At 39.7% G+C, this 21,296-nt stretch overlaps 1 protein-coding gene across 11 annotated transcripts in view; it reads right to left on the reverse strand.

Annotated features, from left to right (window-relative positions):
* kcnma1a (potassium large conductance calcium-activated channel, subfamily M, alpha member 1a) overlaps positions 1 to 21,296 on the reverse strand; it is an 828,270-nt gene that overhangs the window by 136,479 nt on the left and 670,495 nt on the right. For 7 of the 11 annotated variants that reach the window (XM_059640355.1, XM_059640354.1, XM_059640351.1 and 4 more), the window contains exon 18: positions 13,725 to 13,801. In XM_059640355.1, the coding sequence (XP_059496338.1) occupies positions 13,725 to 13,801 (77 nt within the window). Of the gene's footprint in view, positions 1 to 8,231; positions 8,406 to 13,724; positions 13,802 to 21,296 lie in introns of all 11 variants that reach the window. The other 4 variants (XM_059640350.1, XM_059640349.1, XM_059640348.1 and 1 more) reach the window with 1 other exon arrangement.

Genomic DNA, 21,296 nt, shown 5'->3' on the forward strand with positions numbered 1-21,296 from the left:
GAAAAGAACGGAAGAGAATCTTCCAGATAGTAAGTGCTATAGAAAAGGGAAATTTGTAAAAAAATGCTTCAAATTGCACCATGACAATAAGAGATGGAATAGGTTCAAGTTAGGGAAAAGCAGATTTAGGAATGACTAACATTTGGAATGGACTTTTAGGTCAGGCAAAGTTCATCTACAGAATAAAACAGCAAGTGCTTGAGAAACTCAGCATGTCTAGCAACATCTGTGAGAAACAGTGAATACCAGTGAACTACAGATTTTACTTGGGCTTCGTAATGCAGCTCATCAGACAAAGAATTTCCCAAATTATCTGATTCAGTCAGTGAGCACATGTGTATATGTTCTGAAGGAGGGACGGCAGAGCTGAAAGTACTCTTACTCTTCCTGGCTTTACACATAAACAAGTTTTAAAAATAAAATCAACATGCTTTTCTATCAGTGGTCCCTAGTCATCATTTTAAGGACCAGTGGTTAGACAGTGCAGCAAATGGAAAAAAATGGAGTGGGCTACATATGGTGTGTATTCAATGCTATTTCAGGCAGACTATACAGCGTAGTGCAAAATCAGTGATAGGTTTCACAATTAGCAGATCGACATGATTTTAAATAGTGGTGCTAAGAAGATGATGCATGTGAGTAGAAGTTTATAGAAAATGTCATGTTATTAAATCTCCATGTAATGTTTGTGCTTTTCAATACTCAAATGCTAACAAAAATGGAATAGAAGTCAGATTGAATAAGATTATAATAAAGCTTTGGCAGTTAGTCTAACATCAAGACTAGGTCACTCCAGCTACATGCAATCCAATCCTGATAAAGACATAATCAATCTGCCAAGTACTAGTCTACTTGGCTCAAGAGTGTGCTACGATCAGGGATTTTATTTAATAAGAGTGGATAGGAACGGTACTCTGTAATCATCCATTTGGAACAGGATTCTTGAATAACATCAGTAAATAGACAGGGAAACCTATAACTATACTGGGTAAAGGTAATTATGCATCAACACATAGTAAGGACATATATACATTGGCTACATCTGTCTACTCTGCACTGAAACTGCAGCTGAGCGGGGGTTTGAATGCAATAATGATTACTGAAAATTCTACACCACAACTGTACTTCAATCAGTATTCATAAATGATAGGATCATACACTCCAGTTCTATACTTTGAACAAGACTTGTACACAACAGGAGTGCTCATTAATGTGTCTTCACTGTTAGCAGCCCATTTTTCTGTGATTAAGTTTTCAATTTAATATAAATTCCCTCTCTGTGATCCCATCAGAAAGGTGATACAGCTTACCAATCCCTTTGGCAACACAGATAGGATTTAATACTGCCAATTCACCTCAAAAGTCCTTGACATCACCTATTTATTCATGTTGTGACTTGGGAAATTTATTTTCCTAATTGGTCATGGTTCTACTCTTCTTAAAACTGCCCTCTGTTTAACGAACATTGCCTTGATCATGCCCTCTGCATGACTAACCTGCTCCCAGTGCGCTCTCAGGGTTGCACATAAGCAATCAGGATGAGCCCGAATAAACTGGTTGCAAGGTAGGACTGTATGTTACTGAATTAAATCAGTCAGGCCCTCAAGCCTGCTCTGCCATTCAGTGAGATCATGATTGGATTTATAGCGCATCTTCACTTTTCTACATCTGTTCCATAGCCCCAAATACCTTCACCTATCAAAAAAATGATATACTTTTTATACATTTGTGGGATGTGGGCATTGTTGGCTGGGCCAGTGTTTATTCCCCATCCCTCGTTGCCCTTGACATGGTGCTGGTGAGCTGCCTTTTGAACTGCTGCAGTCAATTTGATGTAGGTTGACCCACAATATTGCTAGGGAGCGAATTCTGGGATTTTGACCCAGTGACACTGAATGAACAGCAATATATTTTCAAGTCAGAATGATGAGTAGCTTGGAGGGAAATTTGCAGCTGATAGTGTTTCCATGTATCTGTTGCGACTGTCCTTTTGGGTGGTAGCAACAATGGATTTGGAAGGTGCTATCTAAGGACGATTCACTTCTACAGATGATAGATCCTGCTATTACTGAGCCTCTGTGGTAGAGGGAGAGAATGTTTGTGGATGAGGTGCCAATCAAATGGGCTACTTTGTCCTCAATGATGTCAAGCTTCATCCACATTGTTGGAGCTGCACCCATCCAGACAACTGTGGTATGTTCCATCACATTCCTAACTTGTGCCTTGTTGATGGCAGACAGGCTCTGGGGAGTCAAAGGTGAATTACCCACTACAGGATTCTTAGCGTAGGACCTGCTTTTGTAGCTACTGTATTTATATGGCTTGTTTAGTTGAGCCTCTGGTCACTGGTAGCCCCAGGATGTTGATAGTGGGAGATTCAGTAATGGCAAAGATATTGAATGTCAAAGGGTGATGGTTAGGTTCTTTCTTGTTGAAGACGTTCATTGCCTGGCCCTTCAATAGTGCAAATATTACTGGATACTTGTCAACCCAAATATTGATATTGTCGAGATCTTGCTACATTTTGACATCAACTGCTTGAGTCTTATGATTAATACTATTGCTTTCAATCTTGAAACAGCCACTTATCTCAGCATCCACAGCCTTTTGGGAGAGTGAACTCAAGATTTCCATGACCCTTGTGGTACAGTCTTTTTTGTCTTCTAGTCACCACATACCAGGGAAATAGCAAGGATTCTATCACAGGAGCATCCCAGGCCTAGTGAATAGGGGTCAATATTGTGGATTGAATGTGAGGCCCCGGAGGCAGGCATTTCACAGGTCCGCAAGCCTCCCTGACTCACATGTGAAGCACGACCAACTACTGCCTTATAAAGAGACTGCCACATCCAACCTCCCTTCCTACAGTGTTGGTCTGGCTGCTTAATTTTTTAAAAGGCGCCATCGATAGCATTTTCTTGGTGAAGCACCCTCTCTTAGCTAGGGTGGCTGCTTCTATGAAGCTAGGATGCCGCAGAATAGCCTTTCAGATTCAAGAGCCATTGTCCCCTCCCTTAACATGACTGGAACACCATCTCTATGCCAATTAAGGGATCTCCTATGCGAAAATCTGAACTTTTCTCTATTTCCCTCAGAAGGCGAGGAAACATATCCCACCTCAACGGCAAAAATACAGCTGTGCTAATATTTATTCATGTCACAGTTCTCCAGACTAGGTTATTAAAATATGTTCCAATGCATAGTTCTGTTTTGTTTTGGAATTATTCTTCTTCTTGGGGAAAAGCTGTCTTAACACAAGAGATGAGAATGGAATTGCAGACTGCTAACCCAATGCAAAGTTTTTGCCAACAGTGCTGCATTATCAAGAGTAAATGAGCAGCATTGATGGCCCATTAATCCCCAGTTCTTTGGCAAAGAGGTACATTATCTTTTTTCTACAAAATAGTGGTAATGTGAGAAGGAAAGGGTGCAAAATGAGACCACTGGGATTATTTGCAATCCGTACCAGCAAGGACACAATGGGCTGAATTGCCTTCTTCCATGCAGCAATGTCTGTAACATGATCTTTCCACTTTCTAAAAGCTTACTTTTGAACACAGCTTCAATGTATGCAATATAGTAGTTGTAAACCCCTGCTCATACTACCCTAAAGACACGTTGTCTTGTCTCAAATCAGGTAGTAGAAAGTGAAGGAAAAGGCAGAGCCATGGTTTTTTGCTGTAGCAGTGAAAAATTCATGACAAACCTCACCAACTAGAAATTGTCATTGTGTGCGAAAGCCTGAAAATCAAAATTCCATTTTAAAAAGGATCTCCTAACGATTTAGGGAGGGTTGCAGATTGCCACTATCCTTTGTGTGAAGGATACAGACAAAATAATGGCAGAATGAAAGTGTCTGAAACAAGGGAACAAATGATATTGCAGATCACCCAAGTGGAAATTGACATGGATTAGATGGAAGGTGAGGTTGAAAAGGGATCTGAAGGCAATGGTATAGATCTTAAAATCTAAAAATTGAAACTGCTGTGATGAGGAAGACCAATGGAAACTGCAAAGGAGTTGGGCCTTGGGGGAGATATAGGGAAGAGAGAGGGAGGTGGGGGCATTGGGATTGTGATGTGTGTGTAGGATTTTGTGGCAGTTAAGATTCCAGACTGACTATCTGGAGTAAAGGTAGTTGGACACAGGAAGAATTAAGCCTCAAGACACTTTATTTTGGCTTGTACCCCTGAGCTTAACAATAAGTTCAGGATCTGCCATGTGAGCAACAGAAAACAGTAACACAAGCATGAAACAACAAAAGGTACCTCAGACTCGCACTGACCTTTCCCATTCACATATCAACTGGAAGAGACTATACCCAACAGGATTTTGGCAAACTAAACTTTAGTCTTTATTAAATTAGGTTGAGCTACACATGGAAATGTGTACTACACTTTAAGAAATTAGGTGCAGCTTGTGTTTTCGTATTTGATTTTTCATGTTTCACTTTCACACAAGCCAACTGCCACTTTGTTCCCTCTCAATATGTGTGAATATCAGCTCCCAGATGCCTGTACATATTGTCAACAAAATCCTGTTTGCAAAATGTCCCAGTTCTTTGGACCGTGACAGCAGTGTAAACACACAAGCTTTTCTTTAAATGTCACTAAGATGTGCGCTTGTCTTTTCTGTAAATACAAGGAAGAGGGGCCTCTTGAAACAGATACAGATTTCTATAAATTAAAATACAGCTTTGTTTGGGGAAGTCTTGACTATTTAGCGTAGAGGAAAAATGGCAAGACAAAAAAAAGGGGCATATCTCAAGTCTTATAAATTGGTTGCTGAATTGTGACTATTCTTCATGTGCTTGTTGTACTCAATACTAACTATTACAACATGCAAACATAGACAACAGGCAGCTTTTTGTTCACTTGGCATTCTGGCTTCTTTTGCAGAAAAAGTTTAGTTGTATAAGAGCAATCCAAAGTGTCGAGGGTCTAGATTTCAATGTGTGAATCCTCTGACTTGCCTTTGAAATGCAGTATGTACATTGAAGATGGGTCAGGAAACGTCCAATGTAATTATTGAGTTTGCCAGTTTGTGGAACCGGCTATGTGATCTTACTGAAATATCAAAATTGTGTTGTAATGAAAGAAAATTGTCTGACGAAGCCAAGGAGTGTGCTAACGTTACTGGAGTCCATAGTGAAACCAAGCCAAATAATGATATAATGGGCTTTAATGAGTATCTAGGGAAGCAATCTAGTACCACAGTGAAAGACAAAGGGCAAAAAGCATCATAGCTGAACTGACACTAATTCAAGCTGATTGTCAGAGCAGCTGAAGAATGTAAGAAAGGAAATGTGATCTGTACATTTGACCTCTCTTTGATTCCATCCCCCACTGCTGCCATTTCTAATTGTCAAGTAGTCAACATTTCACATCTGCTCATATTAATTTAATGAAAATCTGAATCTCACCATTCAGTGTCCTTTCTTTTCCCCTTGATTTCATGAACTGTTTCAGTTAAGCAGTCCCTGAACTATCCTGCTTTCCAAACTTGTATTTTGTTCCTACTGGATTTACAGTATTACTCAACAGCTATTCATCAGTTGAGCAACTGGAGTTATTCCTCCTGAAGACGAATGTTTGCAGTTCATCGACAAATATGTGTAAACAAAAAACAAGTGCACCCTAAATAAAATGGAAAGCAAAGCGCACAATAAGTTGAAAATAACATTTGAGTTTTCATTCGAGATAACTTCAGCAGTCTATGCACATCTGAGTATGACAGTTGAAGTATAGGTCAGTTTGAAAGCAGAATCTGTTCAGAGGATTTCAGTTTAAATTGTTACATCTTTCAGGGGATGTGACATCTGCTTATGGGGTTCATTTTCAGGCTAATAAAGCATAAAAGTACTGATTTAATGCCTATGCTTACATAGTTCTACAGAAGAATTTCTGAAAAAGGGTCTAGGCCCGAAACATCAGCTTTCCTGCTCCTCTGATGCTGCTTGGCCTGCTGTGTTCATCCAGCTCTACACCTTGTTATCTCAGATTCTCCAGCATTTGCAGTTCCTACTATCTCGTGATTATTTTATGGTTATCTTTTCCAGCTAGCCTGTCATCTTCCAAAACCTGAAGCCTCGCTCATCACACAGAATAATCCCTGCTCATCCACATTTCTGTTCTCCCTCACACACACAATTCACACTAGTCACACTGTCAAACTTCCCATCATCCACTAGTGAAGAAATGCCATGCTCTCTACATAATGGTGCAGAGCTCTGTTCAACAAGTTACAAATATTGGTAATTTTTAATGTTTGTGAATGGACTAAAATTTTAAAAATGTTGATTTATTGTTTATTAGTTTAATGGATATGGATGTCAATGGCAGACCCGCATTTATTGCCTGTCCCTAGTTGACCCTGAAAAGGTAGCGGTGAACTGCCTCCTTGAACCTCTACAGTGCTGTGCGCTGTAGGGTAGACCCACAATGCCACTAGGAAGGGAGTTCCAGGGCTTTGACCCAATGGCACCGAAGGAAAGGCTAAATACTTCCAAGTCAGGATGGTGAGTGGCTTGGAGGGGAACTTTTAGATTGAGGCATTCCCATGTACCTGCTGTCCATGTCCTTCTAGATGGGAGCAGTCGTGGGTCTGTGAATTTCTGCAGCGCATCTTGTAGTCTGTATACATTGCTGCAAGTGGTAGAGGTAGTAGATATTCATGAATGCAATGCCAATCATGCAGGCTGCTATGTCATGGATGGTGCCAAGCTTTGTGAGTGTTACCTAACTTTATAATCCATATTTTAAAAGCACAATGAGAATGGTGCATGTTTTAAACCAATGAGGTTTAGACAATGCACCAATACAAGTTGATTTCACATTGCTGACCCAAGTTCAATTTTGGTGATGGTTACAGAATACTGCATACTTTTGCAACGATAACTGGCATCAAGACAAAACATGTTGGTACGATTCTTATGGTTTACGGCAAACACTCAGTTCTGTTCAGACTAAAGTTGGAATCTGTTCTGCAGGTTTCAGAGGTGCCTTCCTCCAGATCTAAACTGGAACAAACAGTCTCATTTCACAAGCCCAATTTAAGATTACATGCCATGCAATACAATTCCAGTCTCTCTTTTCTGAGCAGCTAGATTAAGATCTCTGGCAACTTTCATGCCCCAAGTAAAACACCGTGGTGTCAAGCTGGCAATTTCAAACTGTGAACTAACTAAGGGCACAGCCAAGTGCGACTGTTGAGAGACTTGCCTTAACACAGAACAATCTGATTTTATCTAAATGTTACCTCCTGGTGTAAACAGAATATTATATTATGAAATAAGATGACAGAATTACTGTTTCCTAAAGGGACCATGGCATCCAGCAACAGAGCAGGCTCAAATATTTCAATTCTCAATTTCTGCAGAGTTGTCAACGCACACTGTAAAATTAAATAAAGTTAGGAGATAAGTATTCTACTGAAAACTGTGGGATACCTGATATAGGATTCAAATTCAAACTTTACAGAACACTTTACATTCATTTGCTCTACTCATTGCTTATCCATGAAAACATGATGCCAATGTTTTACAATGGTTATAAAGGGATATTTTTGATCTTCAGTGGGTTAATTGCAGAGTCATGCTAATATGATGCTCTATGATTGGTTGGTATGATACTTGCTATCACATCACTAATCTGCAAGTTTGATTCCAGATTACTGTTTATCCCACCAGCAGGAAACTGGAACAATGTTGAATGCTGTGGCTATTAGCACCAAGCACATAGAAAAGGATGCTCAAATCTGCAATGCCAGGAGGTATTTGGCTTCTCTGGGCACATGTAACTGTGGGCATTGTGTATTTGTGACAGAAAGAGAGAGTAAAAGAACATTTAAAAACTTAAAAACAGCAATAATTAGAAATAAGCCAGCTAAGTTCAAAAGGATAGTTCAGCCCCCACACCACCCCAGTCTTGTACTTTAACTTTAATGAAGTCACTTCTCCACACTTTATCCAGAATGACATTTACAGACATGGAATAATTTCAAAACCACACTTTACCAAGAACATCCACATCAAAGCTAAACTGTGGGTCTCCCATGCTCATCCACAGACCCAAGTTCTAGCAAAAGCACACATAGCCAACTTTGTCACTAGGAAGCTCATTGAACAAGACAGCAGTGGCAACTAAATTACAACTTACTGGACCACAGAATACAACACAGAAGGGACGACCCCACATAGGACGGACATGGAACAGCATGGTGTTAAAACTTACAGGCACGTAAACTGGTGGAGCAATCATTAACAGAGACAGAAGAAAGTGGGAAGGTTCTCTCAAGGGTGTCCAAGTTACTATGTACACTGTCTGACATGCAAGTGCAGTCACGCTCACAGCGTCCGCAATCAAAACAACATGCGAGTTTCATTCTCTTGTAGATGGACATCTTGGCTATAATCATGTTTTCGATGGAAGGAGAGGAAGAGGAGCAGGTTAATGGCAAGGTTACTCAGTCTGGCAATTGGAAAAGGAATTAACATGGGATCTAATACAGGCCTTAGTAACTTACGCAGGCTTGACAAGGAAGAAGAGCTAAGGCCAATTCACGAAAGTAGCGATAAGAAAATCACATTCAAAAGTTCAAAAGCAAGAATTCAGCAAATAACTTTGAATATACAATTCACATTCTTAGATATTTTCAAGTTCATGCCATACGGGATACTGTTCAACAGGAGCACAAGAAGCTGGTGAAAATTTCAATTGTAGACCTGCTCATCATATCCCTTTTAAACAATTTAGCCAAAGCACGTGGTCGATGGATAAAGAATTGTATTTTTGTGATTGTTCTTTTCGCCGCTCTCCATTGTTTTGCACAAGCATGTGGTGCTGGCAAGAATTTGGTATAATTAGCATTTCCTTATATTTAATACTGTGCTAATGAGCACCTCAAAATTTAGGGAGCGTATAAAATACAGGTCCAATTCTTTCAAGCACACATGATGCTGAAATGGTTACTGAGCTAATTGATTCACTTGTTCAATGAAATTTGTAATATAAATAATATAAAACCATATTATTTGATAATAAACCTAATGTACTTGTAATGAGGAATAATTTAAGTTTCTCATATTAAGTAAAACAAAATCAGCCTTGGACGAACAAGCCATTATGCCACGTGAAAGACATACTTAAAGCTCTCGACTGAGTCAAGCACTGACCTAAGGCCATTTATATCAAAATTACTGGCCAAGCAAGGGTCACACTATGATTGAGGAAAAAAAGGCACTGGAAGGTGAAGAATGAGAGGCATCTTCAGTAGCACCCCATTTCTCTGCAGTCTTTTCAGCGGTTAGTTGCAAAACATTAATTTTCAGCAAAATCTTTTTTTAAGATTATCCGCTAGCTGAGAAAAGAATGATCATATCATGCAGCATTAAGCCTGTTCAATGCACACAACAAGACTGTTCGGTTAGCACTGGTACTTCAGTGAAAGAAGTAGCATCAAAGAATAATAAATGCTGGTGATGCTGGACAGCATCGGCCTCTTGTCTTCCTTTGAATGATGCCAATCTTTTCAGTGTGACATTAATTGAGTCTGACAAGTCTTTAAAAGGGATGAAATCATGAGGGAGAGGAACCATTTTTTGATCTTGTTTCCTGAAATGAAACCAAATACTTGAGCCAAATTATTCTTCCCAATCAACAGGGGAATTGCGAAGAAGACATGCAGGTGCCTATTTTTTGTTTCAAAAAAAAAGGAAGACTTGAGGAATCTGTTTCTGAGTCCATGCAGAACCACCAAAATAACAGCATGCTGATAAAAATAACAGCCTTCAACCTTGGCAGTAATGGAAAAAGTAACAAAAAGTTCAAATAGGTTTATTAAGATTGAAGCATCCATAAACATTAATAGTCTAGCTTGTTTTCAAAAAAAACATGCTGTAAGAAATACATTGCATTCGTTGTGGAAATAAAACGCAAACATTAATAGCACTTTCAGACAATGACATGTTGGAAAATGTTAGTTGTTGATGAGATGCATGTAATTCTACACACGAAGGACGTGTCCACTAACTCAACACACAAACTGCTGTATGGATTCCTTGCAAAAACATGTTTATACTGCCACTTTTATATTTAAGAAATGATTTTTTTTGCGAAAAATCATCATTGAGGAGGACCTGAAATACCACACTGTTGGAGACCAGAGAGGGGGAAAAAGAAGGTCTCTGAGGACATCTAGTGGATGGATATCAGAGGGCACCATGCTCAGAAAAAAGTGAAAGCTGTCAAGGTCCAGTCACAGGTAGTGAGTAAAAAAGGGCCCATCTACCATGAAGAATTGAAATAATGACAAATTCATTTCAATTCAATATCTACATACTTATTTTCATAAAAATGGAATGAGGAGTTGAGGGATAATAACCGAAGAACAAGATGCTTATTTTGAATGGTGATTATTAAACTTTTTCTTCTGATAGTAGTTTCCCAAATTATGGGACTAGAAGATGGCCTGTTCAGTGAAAATACAGCAGCAATATTAAACAGAGAAGCAGGCTCAAAATGGTGGGAGCATCCAAACTACCTTTACAATCCACTAACAAACGTTTTACAACACCTCAATTTTTCTGTAAGTCAAGTAGGGTATCAGGGCCAGGGACTGTTCTTTGAGAAATAAAGATTTTATTTTGTTAACTTATAAAATTAGGCATTGAATTTTATTGCTTGAGGTAGATTGTTGATGCAGAACTAATGTTCTCTGTCTGCTTGCCTTGGGTGTAAACATTCTCCAAATAATATAAAAGATGCACAAACAAAATGTTCCATTTGTAAGATTTCAAACATCCTGGGCTGTTCTCCTCAAATAAAAGTTCCTATTGGTTTACTGAAGACTTTATGCAGGTTCAGTCACCCATACAATCTCAAAAATGGGTAGTCACAGGCTATGCATCTATGTCCTCTAGTGTTGGCTATATACGAACACTATCTATCAGTAGGTCAATGATTAGCAGTTAGAAGCAGGAACCTTGACTATTGTTCCCCTCCATACATAAGGATATTGATACTGACCACAGCCTTCAAACTAAGAGTTGGGAAAAATCAGCTTAGCCAGGAGACCAAATCTGGCACCTCTTAGCTGGCATCTCTTGGTGGTATACTCGACAGAGCCCTTCTCCAGTACCAAGGCACTGTGCCACTAATATTGAAAACCATTGACACCAATGCCATATTCTCTGCAATGCAAATACTCAAGGTTCTCAGCCCATGGGGCAGAACCAAAGTCTCCAGTGGAAGAGGCATTTCTGCTTTTGCCACATCTGAGGCTACCTCATTTTGCCTAAAGAGAGGTAAAAGGTCATCCTGGTGACAAAAATGGCAGCATGGTTTCCACACGCCTTCTATGACTCAAGTGAAAATAAAAATTGGGGACATTGCAAGGTAGCTTTGGAATGAATGCAATGCTCAGTTTATCTTTCTTCCTTGTGCTATGTTGAACCAATAAAAGCTCACAAGCTCCAAACCTGGCTTCTACTCCTTCCTTTAACTTTTTTTTATGTATGCTGGTATCTTGCTGTTGGGCTGCTGTATTTTCTACAGATTCAAAGTGATCTGTGGGCAGTGCTGAAGATGATGTGTACGTATGATGTAATTGCTACACATGCAACATAAAAATCTCTTGCTTAAGGTAGACAGGTTGGATCGCACTCTGGGCAACAGGGAACCCGTTTTTACTCACAATAGATCACTACCAGTGTGCAGTTAAATTATAGAGTTTCATGTTCCAGGGCAGCAAGGAGAAAAATAAATTAAAAATACATCAATCATCAAAAGGTATTGCAATCATTTCATACATGGATTCTCATGTGTTTTGAGTTCCACGGAGAAAAGGTCTATATGTAACTGTGTTTTGTGCTTTCTCTTTTCCCATTACATTTTCTACAATATGAAACACACCTAGAAGGGAAAATAAGTTCATACATACAGCAGAAATATAGACATGTACCAAACTTCAGCATTCTTTCTACCAATTTTCTTCTGGGGGAGTGGAAATCTGAACCAGCTATTGCGATTCTGCGCCCACCCCAATCTCACCACCTAGAAGAAATTTGTCTTTGCAAATTGTGGATGATTCTTTGAATAATTTAGATTACAATGAAAAAATAATGATACTTTTAAGCTGATTTTTTTTTGTTGTGCACTCAAGCGGCCAGAATTTTTTTTTGAAAAAAGATAAAGCTACTCACTTTAATTATTCTTGACCTCTGCGATGCGCAAAGTTTTTTTTGTTTAAATTATTAATAATGGGCCTAAAAGGTTTGGACAAGTGGCTAAGTAGGTCAGGTATATGTTGACAATGTGACATGACTAATGTCAATATAATGATAAATCTGCTGGACTTTCATTCTAAATGTGACAGCAACTACTAAGATGTGTGCTCTTATCAAAAAAACCTCTGCATTTCTGGTACTGTACTCAAATATTGCATTTTGCATGCTCCACCATTATGGACTGTGAAATACAATGCATTTGGCAAGGATTTGTCTTTGTTTTTCCAGCTGACTTGGAGCATTACCTCTCAAGTTTTCAAACAGCGGCAGTTTAGTTCTGACAAGCTCTTTCTTCAGCCTCACTAATCATGTCATTTTATTTATACATCTGTTCTACATCACGTCATTAATAGACTGAAATTTGGACTCCTCATTTTAGGCATTCCGTTATTCTCCAAGTATATTTTTAATTTTTTGCATGCGGCTTAATCACATTAATGCTAATTATTTTTTGCTCGCCAATCTGCAGCATTCATTAATTCTCCTAGATTTCCCATTATGTATTAATGGCATAATGTTAATCTAAACCTGCCTTCCTTTCAGGTAATTAAACTCCCTTTCATATAGCCTGAAAAATGTTGCTCTCCATCTAATTTCTCTTGCCTTGGTTATTTGACTAGTTAAAGAGTCCGTAAAATACATTGGTGGCACAGCTACGTTGCCACAAGCAGGTGGCCGACAGAGGCTAGGCACTATGCCACGGAGCAAGTGGGTAGATATGTCAAACAAACTATTGCACAGGCACTCTTCCGTAAACTTAGTTGGCCAAGTTCTGAATAGCCTGGAGCCAGTAATTGGTCCACTCTACTGGCTGCAGAGAGCAAGGGGCATGGGGCGAGATGGGAAGAGTTTCCGCCTTTACAAATTGAAGGCGAAATCCAAGTTTTTATTCATTTTGATGCACATTAGGAGTAAAAACATTCCTATTCTCCTCTAAAGTAATAATCTTATGGTTTACAGATGTCTGAGAACAATTGTTGCTTTTACAACATCACAAGTTGACTTGTGATAATTATTGAGTTGAGTTTTCACACACGCTGGCCTTCATCCACAACTTATGGAAAAGGTTTATATCTTGTAACAAACTTCACGGCACTGGAACCAAATTCTGGCAAATAGGGGCCATAATTAATGGTGGAGCTGCAATAAGGTATGCACCTGTACATTTTAGAACTGTTGAAAATTAGTGTGTGTCTGCTGGTTACCGGCATTTATAGTTTGTTGTTTATCACCAGGTGAGTAAATGCAGGTTTAACTACAATAATGTACCCCACTATTGACCAACAGTGTCACGTTAATGACAGAAAAAGATTTGATGTCTGACATGCCCTCCACCAATAACTATATTAGCTTTATGCATTCAAAATGCACATTGATTGCTACATACTATCACTAATAGTGAGTTAATAATGCAAAAAAAGATGATAAAATTATTACTTACGTCGCTTGCAGCCACATTTCTTAATCCTTTTCGTATCTGTGATGTCATCGTGACAAGCTTTGCAGTAGAAAAATGCCCTGAAGCAATAAAGTACAAGAATGACCATTTAATGGGTAGATGTCTTTACGCAGGCTACAGTGCCACATTTTCCACTAACACCAACATGGCTTATTGAGATGGAGAAAGGCAGTGTAACATCTCAGACAGCTAATCTTTACACAAGTATAAGTTCAGAAATGAAAGGCCAGAATTTAAGTCTCAAGTTCCTGAGTAAGGTATAGTATGGTTGCTGGGGAGAATACGAGAGACATTTTGTTCCAATTGAAGGAAAAAAAATTCAAGAAAACATAAAAGGCTATTTGCCTCATCAATCCCGCTTCTTTCACAGCCATGCACACTTTGTGTTATCGTGGACTCTACCCAACATATTTAATCTCCAGAGAAAAAGTTGTGTGAAATTTCTCCCTGACCCCCTAAGGTAATTGACTGAAACTCCAGAATATCAATCTAGCCTAACAAGGCCCATTATTCAATTTTGACCAGCTGCCTCCAACCAATGACGTTTCCATGGCGTCGGTGTCACAAGAACTATTGTGTTTCCGAAAGTCATTGATCATCTCTGGCTGCATGTATCATTATATTCTTCAGTTCTACCTTTAACCAGATATGTAGCTGCTCCTCTTAAAGGAGTTAATCAGCACAGCCTGAACTGTTTTTGCTAAGAGTCTGTTCCAATATCTACACTGCTCTGTGGGGGAAAGAACATTCTAATCTCAAGTCCTGCCTGAGGCTTATTAATTTTGTTCTCATTTCCTGTAGTTCTACACTCACGTCCAAGTTAAATAACCTGCTTACATCTGTATTATCCACGGCTATCAGCATTTTAAAGATCTGGATCCTTTCCTGAACTAACTTCTCCAATGACAAATTCAGTTTGGACAGCCTCTTTTCATAAATTACAGCCCTAAGGCTTCAATCACCATTGTTCTTCTTGTAAAATGCTTTTGTTCGTGAAATTTTTCTACTTGTAAGTGTGTGGGATACTAAATTCTGGGAATGGAGAAGTTTTTGCCTGGCATCCAACATCAGCATTTATTAGGTCAACTATAGATACAGAGTAAAGTTCTCTCTATCAATCAATTTATCTGTTTATTGAGCACCTTCAACAAAGTAAAATACTCCTTTCACTGCAGAATTATCAAACAAAGCTTGACATCAAGCACACAGGATATATTTATGTGTGAACATAAAAATTCGGAGCAAGGTGAAGCCATTCAGTTCCTTGCTTCGACATACAATCGCTTCACTCATGATCTTATTGAAACATCAAAAGCTCAGTCCCACCCACCCCAGTTAACCTTTCACCCCATTACCTAACAACAACCAAACACCCTGCCTTAAAAATATTAAAGGATTTTGCTTCCATCGCCTTTTCAGGAAGAGAACTCTAAAAACTCATGACCAAGAGAATAATATTCACCTCATCTGTTTGAAATGGGTGACCCTTGATTTTTAAATAGTGGCCCTTAATTCTGGATTCTCCCATAACAGAAAACATCCACCTCACATCTACCCTGTCAACATGCTTTAGATGTCTTCCATGTTTTGACAAAGTCACCTTTTATTGTTCTATACTCCAGCAGACACGAGCTTATCCTACCTAATCTTTCTTCATAAGACAATATCCTCATACTGGACATTTGTCTAGTAAATCTCTGAACCACCTCCAATACTTTTATATTCTTCATTAATAAGGTGACCAATGCTGTGCCCCACATAACTAAAATATGACCTGCCCAATTTTGTACTAAATTTCTCTCATGATAAATATAAGGTTCTAATAACTTTCCTGCTTATTTGTTGTAGCTCGCCTGATTTGAACAGATGGTCCAAGGCTTGATCCAACATGTAGAATTTAAATGGTAACTTTGAGAGAGAGAGGGAGAGAGACAGAGAGAGGGGGTGGTTGAGGAGTTGTGTTTAAGACAAAAACAATTGAAAGCGTGGTCCTCAGTGGCAGAGTGATTAAAGTAGGGGATGCGCAAGGCAAGACAGCAGAAGTGGATGAGTGAAACAGTTGAAGAAGCTTGTAGGATAACAGAATGTTACAGGGCTAAGACTTGAAAAGATTTATAAATCAGAATCTTAAATTATTCTCCCTAATCAACATGTTTCACACCAAAATTTACAATAGAAGACAACTTCCTCCAGCCCCAAAGCTTATAGGTCTAACACTCGCCATAATTGTCTTCTTGGCAGTGGCAGTGTTCTATTACGGGTCCATATCCACCAAGCAACCACATTATGACTGAACTCAACAGAGGAGTCTTTCATTGCTTTATGGCTGTGTAAGGGCTCATATCTCCCTATGATCCTTTAAGATGCCCCCTAAAATGAATTTCTTTGACTGAGCTTTGAGCCATGTGTCCTAATGTCATCTTATGTGCTTCAGTGTCAAGTGGGATCTAATAATGCTCCTGTCAAGTGCTTGGTAGATTTTACATTGTCAACAACATTATAGTAATGCATGCTCCTGCTACATGCAAGTGAGTGATATCAAAGCTAAGGAGGGGGACACATTGCTTTCCCAGTGATACTGAATGCACAGTGAAGTTTTGATTGCAGTGATGTAATCCTGACCTTAGAATTCCACCGCTGGATCACTTTCAACTGCACATTTTCCCACATCAGCCAATTGATGGCCACTTCCAGTAAGATTATCAGTTCACTAGCAATTTGCAGCAACTTTGACATGCAGGTCAATGCTGTAGCTAGCCAGGGTGTCATTGTGCAGAAATTTTAGGATGGAGTCTTCCACCCTCCCCACAGCAGGTGGTAGGAGCCATTTAACAGGGTGTACAAGTGTTGGAAGGAGTTCCTGATGGGTTCCTGCCTCCAACCCAATTAAGTTCATAGGTGGGGATGCCTTTCCCTTCTGCTGAAAATTGAAGCCTTTAAAATGTATGGGGGAAGGTCTGATGCAAGTTACCCAACTACCCTTACTATCAATTCCCCTTTACAACTGTCCCCTTCCTGCTACCAATATATTGGGTGCGTGTAGTACATGCAGCAGCCACTGCCTGTCCATTGGAACTGTCTAATTTGGAAGAGCAGCAGGCCCTTCGATTAGGCAAGAGCTGTGGATAGGTGGGACATTCATTCCTGGGATCCATGACGAGGACGCAGGCCCACATACGGTTGTTAACAGCCTGAGTGGCACAAGATGTGTTGGTCTTCTATGGAGAGGACATTGCTCTCACCAGGAAAGCTGGTGAGAGCAAGAGACCACTGTCAACTCCACTACACTGACCAGAATTAGAGTCGGTGAAGAGAAGAGTTCTTTCATCACCGAAGTATCAGGTAAGAAAAGGCATAATTTAGCAGCTTTCTCCTGTTCTCTAGATGCATTCCAGTCTTTTTTTAAGTATTTCTAATGCATGATTTGCATTTTAAGCTGTCTCAAATAAGTACCTCCATTTCACAAAATGTATAATTTGTAAATTAGAAGATGTCTTTCTTCACATAAAGTTGAGGCCCATTAAAAAGAATTGGAAATAATTCCCCATGAATTAGTCACTTGTCTTGACTGAGGTCTAGGACAGCACTCAAAGTTACATAATCCAAACAGGCAATTGCTAGGTATTATTCCCAGAACCCATTCTGTTGAGCTGACCACAGGACATTGGATTACAGGATTGAAGGTCCTTTCTTTGCCATCACCGATTCTGAGCTTAAACCCAAAAAAGAAACTTCAAAGGGCAAACTGACAGATAGAGTCATACAGCCATAGAGCATAATCATCAACATGAGAGTAATATCTGGGGAATAAACGAGTCTTCAAGTTACGGGGCCAATACAAAATGATTAGTAGCCACTTCAGTTTCCAGTCATCCAATTTCTCATAAGCAGAAGTCCATAGGACTAAATACTGCCCATAAGCAAGAACTAGTTAGCATGAGTTTAGACTGATTTCATAGGCGGTGGTCTTCTGTTTTTAGGACCACAGAGTAAGAGAGATACTTTCTGGCTTTTGAAACAATAGTATTTATCTTTTCTTGTTGTTGTTTATTTTAAACTTAGTTTCCCTCTGGATGAATTTTGGATTTTGTTTTCCTTGCTGGAAGAAATCAGGCCAATCAGGATTTGCCTTTGGAAACGCTTATTTGACCCATCTTGCTGTTTAATTGTCACAAATAGTTGAGTAACAACCAAAGGGGTTACTTCAACTCTGATTTGAAATTATTGGCTCCATTTTAACTTTCTGTAATTGACTTTGAATAAGTTAAAACTGCAAATGCACAATCTGAATGGTGTGACCACTTCCAGATCATCAAAGAATGAAAGCAGTGGCTTTCTGCTTGTCAATCATAATGATTTATGATCATTTTGAAAGAAAATCAGTTTGCTTTTAAGCAACTGCACTCCTCTAATTTGCATTGAAAATTGCATTCAAATCATTTGTATGATTACCTTCTGTGCGTAATGTTAACAATTTATTTTAACAACCCAAACCTTGAACTCTTGTGCATTCACACCAGGCAGTGTAAGATATGCTACTGAGGAACATAGTGGGATATTCAGATAATTCAATACCCCTTATCTGTTTAAACTGCCTATGAATAAGTGATTTGCATCTGCTTATGTACAGGCAAGCACAATCCAGCAAGATCTTTTGAGGGGAGTTCATGGGCGATCAGTCTCTGGTTGAACTTGTATTCCATATTTCAGAACTAGTTTAACTATTGCAGCAAAATCCGTGTTGAACAAAATTACTCGTAGCTAAATAGTTGCTGCATCATTTAACTAAGTCCAGTTCAGTGGGTGAATGGATTACTACCAAATCTTTAATGGAAGGTTGATGCATCAGAACAGGTATTAACAAGTATTACAGCTTTGCTAGAATACAGTCCTGAATTCCTCTTTCCTTGGAAGGTAGAAAAAGAAGAACAGCATGAAAGGCCAATCTGTAGATTTCACTCAGTTCTTAGTTTTTCACCAAACTTGGGATTTAGTGCTGTGCTAAATGGCATAGGCTTAATATCAGACCTATATTCTCTGAAGTTGAGAGAAATGAGAGGTGATCTCATTGAAACATACAGGATTATGGATGGGCATCATGGGGTGGATGCTGAGAGATTGTTTCCTCTTATCACAAGATCCAAAACATAGGCCAGACTCAGGAAAAGGGCCGATAATTTAGGAAGTGACAGAGGAAATCAGTGAAAGGAATGAAAATGGATGGTCTACCAGAAACAACACAACCTGGTGCTGCTCCTGGCTCATACTCCTGTGCTTTTCATTGAACTGAGGTTGATTTCCCTGGCTAATTGTTGTAGTGGAGTGGAGGGTGTTCTGGGTGGTATGGCTTTTGATTATGTTATCGCACAGTTCTAATTGTGTCAACCCTGCAAAGTCCTCCTAACTAATGTCTGGGGGACTGTGTTAAAGTCTGGACAAATCTGACTCACAGATAGTCAAGCAATAGCCTGACATGGTCATACTCATGGCATCATACATGAGAGACCATGTCCCAGACAACACCATCACCATCCCTAACTATGTCTATCCCACTGGCAGTTACCCTAGGAGTTCTCATTATTGACTCTGAAGCCCATGAAGTCCACAGCATCAGACTGAACATAGCAAAGGAAACCTCTCACTGATTATTATCTACCACAATACCGTATCAGCTATTAAATCAGTGCCTCTTCACACTAAACATAATGTGGAGGAAACACTGAGGGTGTCAAGGAGCAGAGTGTACTCTGTATCAATGACATCAATGTCCATCACCAAGAGTAGGTCAACATCACTAATACTGACCAAGGCAGTTGAGTCGAGAAGGACATAGGACACAGCTGCTAAACTGGTAGCTTAGTAGATAACAAAGAAATTAATAAAAAGTAAAAACATTCTACTTTATGCTCATCAATATGCCTGCCCACTGATGCATCTACCACACCATGTCTTCACATTGACAAATGCGATAGGCCTTCAACAGACCTAGCAATTCAAGACTGTGTATATACAAGGTGCTCGGAATCATTGGCAGCAGTAGAACTGTACGATAACATAATCAAAAGCCGTACCACCCAGCACATCCTCCACTCCACTACAACAATTAGCCAGGGCAATCAACCTCAGTTCAATGAAAAGCACAGGAGTATGAGCCAGGAGCAGCACCAGGCATTTCTAAGAAAATGAACTGTCTCCCTGGTGAAGCTGCAACATTGGAGTACTTGCATTCCAAAAACCACATATAACAGAGGGCTAAGTGATTCCACAGCCAACAGATCAGAGGCAGGCACTGCAGTCATGCCACATCTTGTTGTAAATGGTGGTGGACAAGTAAACAACTCATTGGAGGGGAAGCTCCATAAATATCCCCATCCTCAATGATGGGGAAGCCCACTTCAGTGGCAAAAGGTAAAGCTGAAGCATCCGAAACAATCTTCAGCTAGATGTGGATGATCCATCATAATCTCCAGAGATCACCTAATCTTGAGGGTCTTCAGTGGTTTTGATTCAAATGGTATGATGTTGAGCGATAGCTGAAAGCGCTGGATGCTGCAAAGGCTATGGGCCCTGACAACATTACAGCAAATGTCCTGAAGACATGTGCTCCAGAACTTCCCACACCCGTAGCCAAGCTATTCCACTTACAAAAGTGAAGGTTGTCCAGATATGTCTCATACATATAAAGCAGGACAAATCTAACTTGGCCAATTACTGCCCAATTAGTCTCCACTTGATCATTAGTGAAGTGATGGAAGCTGGCATCAACAGTGGTATCAAGCAACCCCTGTTCAGCAATAACCTGGCACTGCTAGGGACATTAAGTTCCTGACCTTGTTATAGCCTTGCTTCAAACATGGACAGAAGATCTAAACTCCAGACGAGAGATGAGAGACATTGTCCTTAACATAAACACTGTACTTGACAGACTGTGGTGTCAAGGAGCCCAGCCAAAACTAAAGTCAACTGGGACCAGGACAAATCTCACTGATAGTTGGTCTTATTACCAAGCACAAGGGAAGTTGGTAGTTGTTGGTGGTCAGTCATCTCAACTCCAGAACACGGCTGCTAGAATTTCTGTGTGTCGTTGGCCCAATAATCTTCAGCTACTTCATCGGTGATCTTCCCTTCATCACAAGTATGCAGTGCTGATGACTTTGCAATGTTCAGCTCCACTCACAACTCCTCAGATCCTGATGCACCCCATGTCCAAATGCAGCAAGATCTGGACAATATCAAGGCTTTTGCTGACAACTGCCAAGTAGCATTTGCACTTGCAAATGTGCCAGGCAATGACCATCTCCATCAAGAAGGAATCTAACCATTGCCCCTTGCCATTCAATGGCATCAATATTACAGAAATCCCTACTAACAGCATCCTGAAGTTACCACAGATTTGAAACTGAACTGGACTAGATATATCAACACTATGGCTACAAGAGCAGATCAGAAGAATCTCTGCAGTGAATAACTCTTCTCCTGTCTGCAGAAGCTGTCCACCATCTACAGGATACAAATCCCCATTAGTTTGCATGACTGCAGCTCCAACAACTCTTA

This window comes from Stegostoma tigrinum, chromosome 37 (assembly GCF_030684315.1).
Source record: "Stegostoma tigrinum isolate sSteTig4 chromosome 37, sSteTig4.hap1, whole genome shotgun sequence".
NCBI lineage: Eukaryota > Metazoa > Chordata > Chondrichthyes > Orectolobiformes > Stegostomatidae > Stegostoma > Stegostoma tigrinum.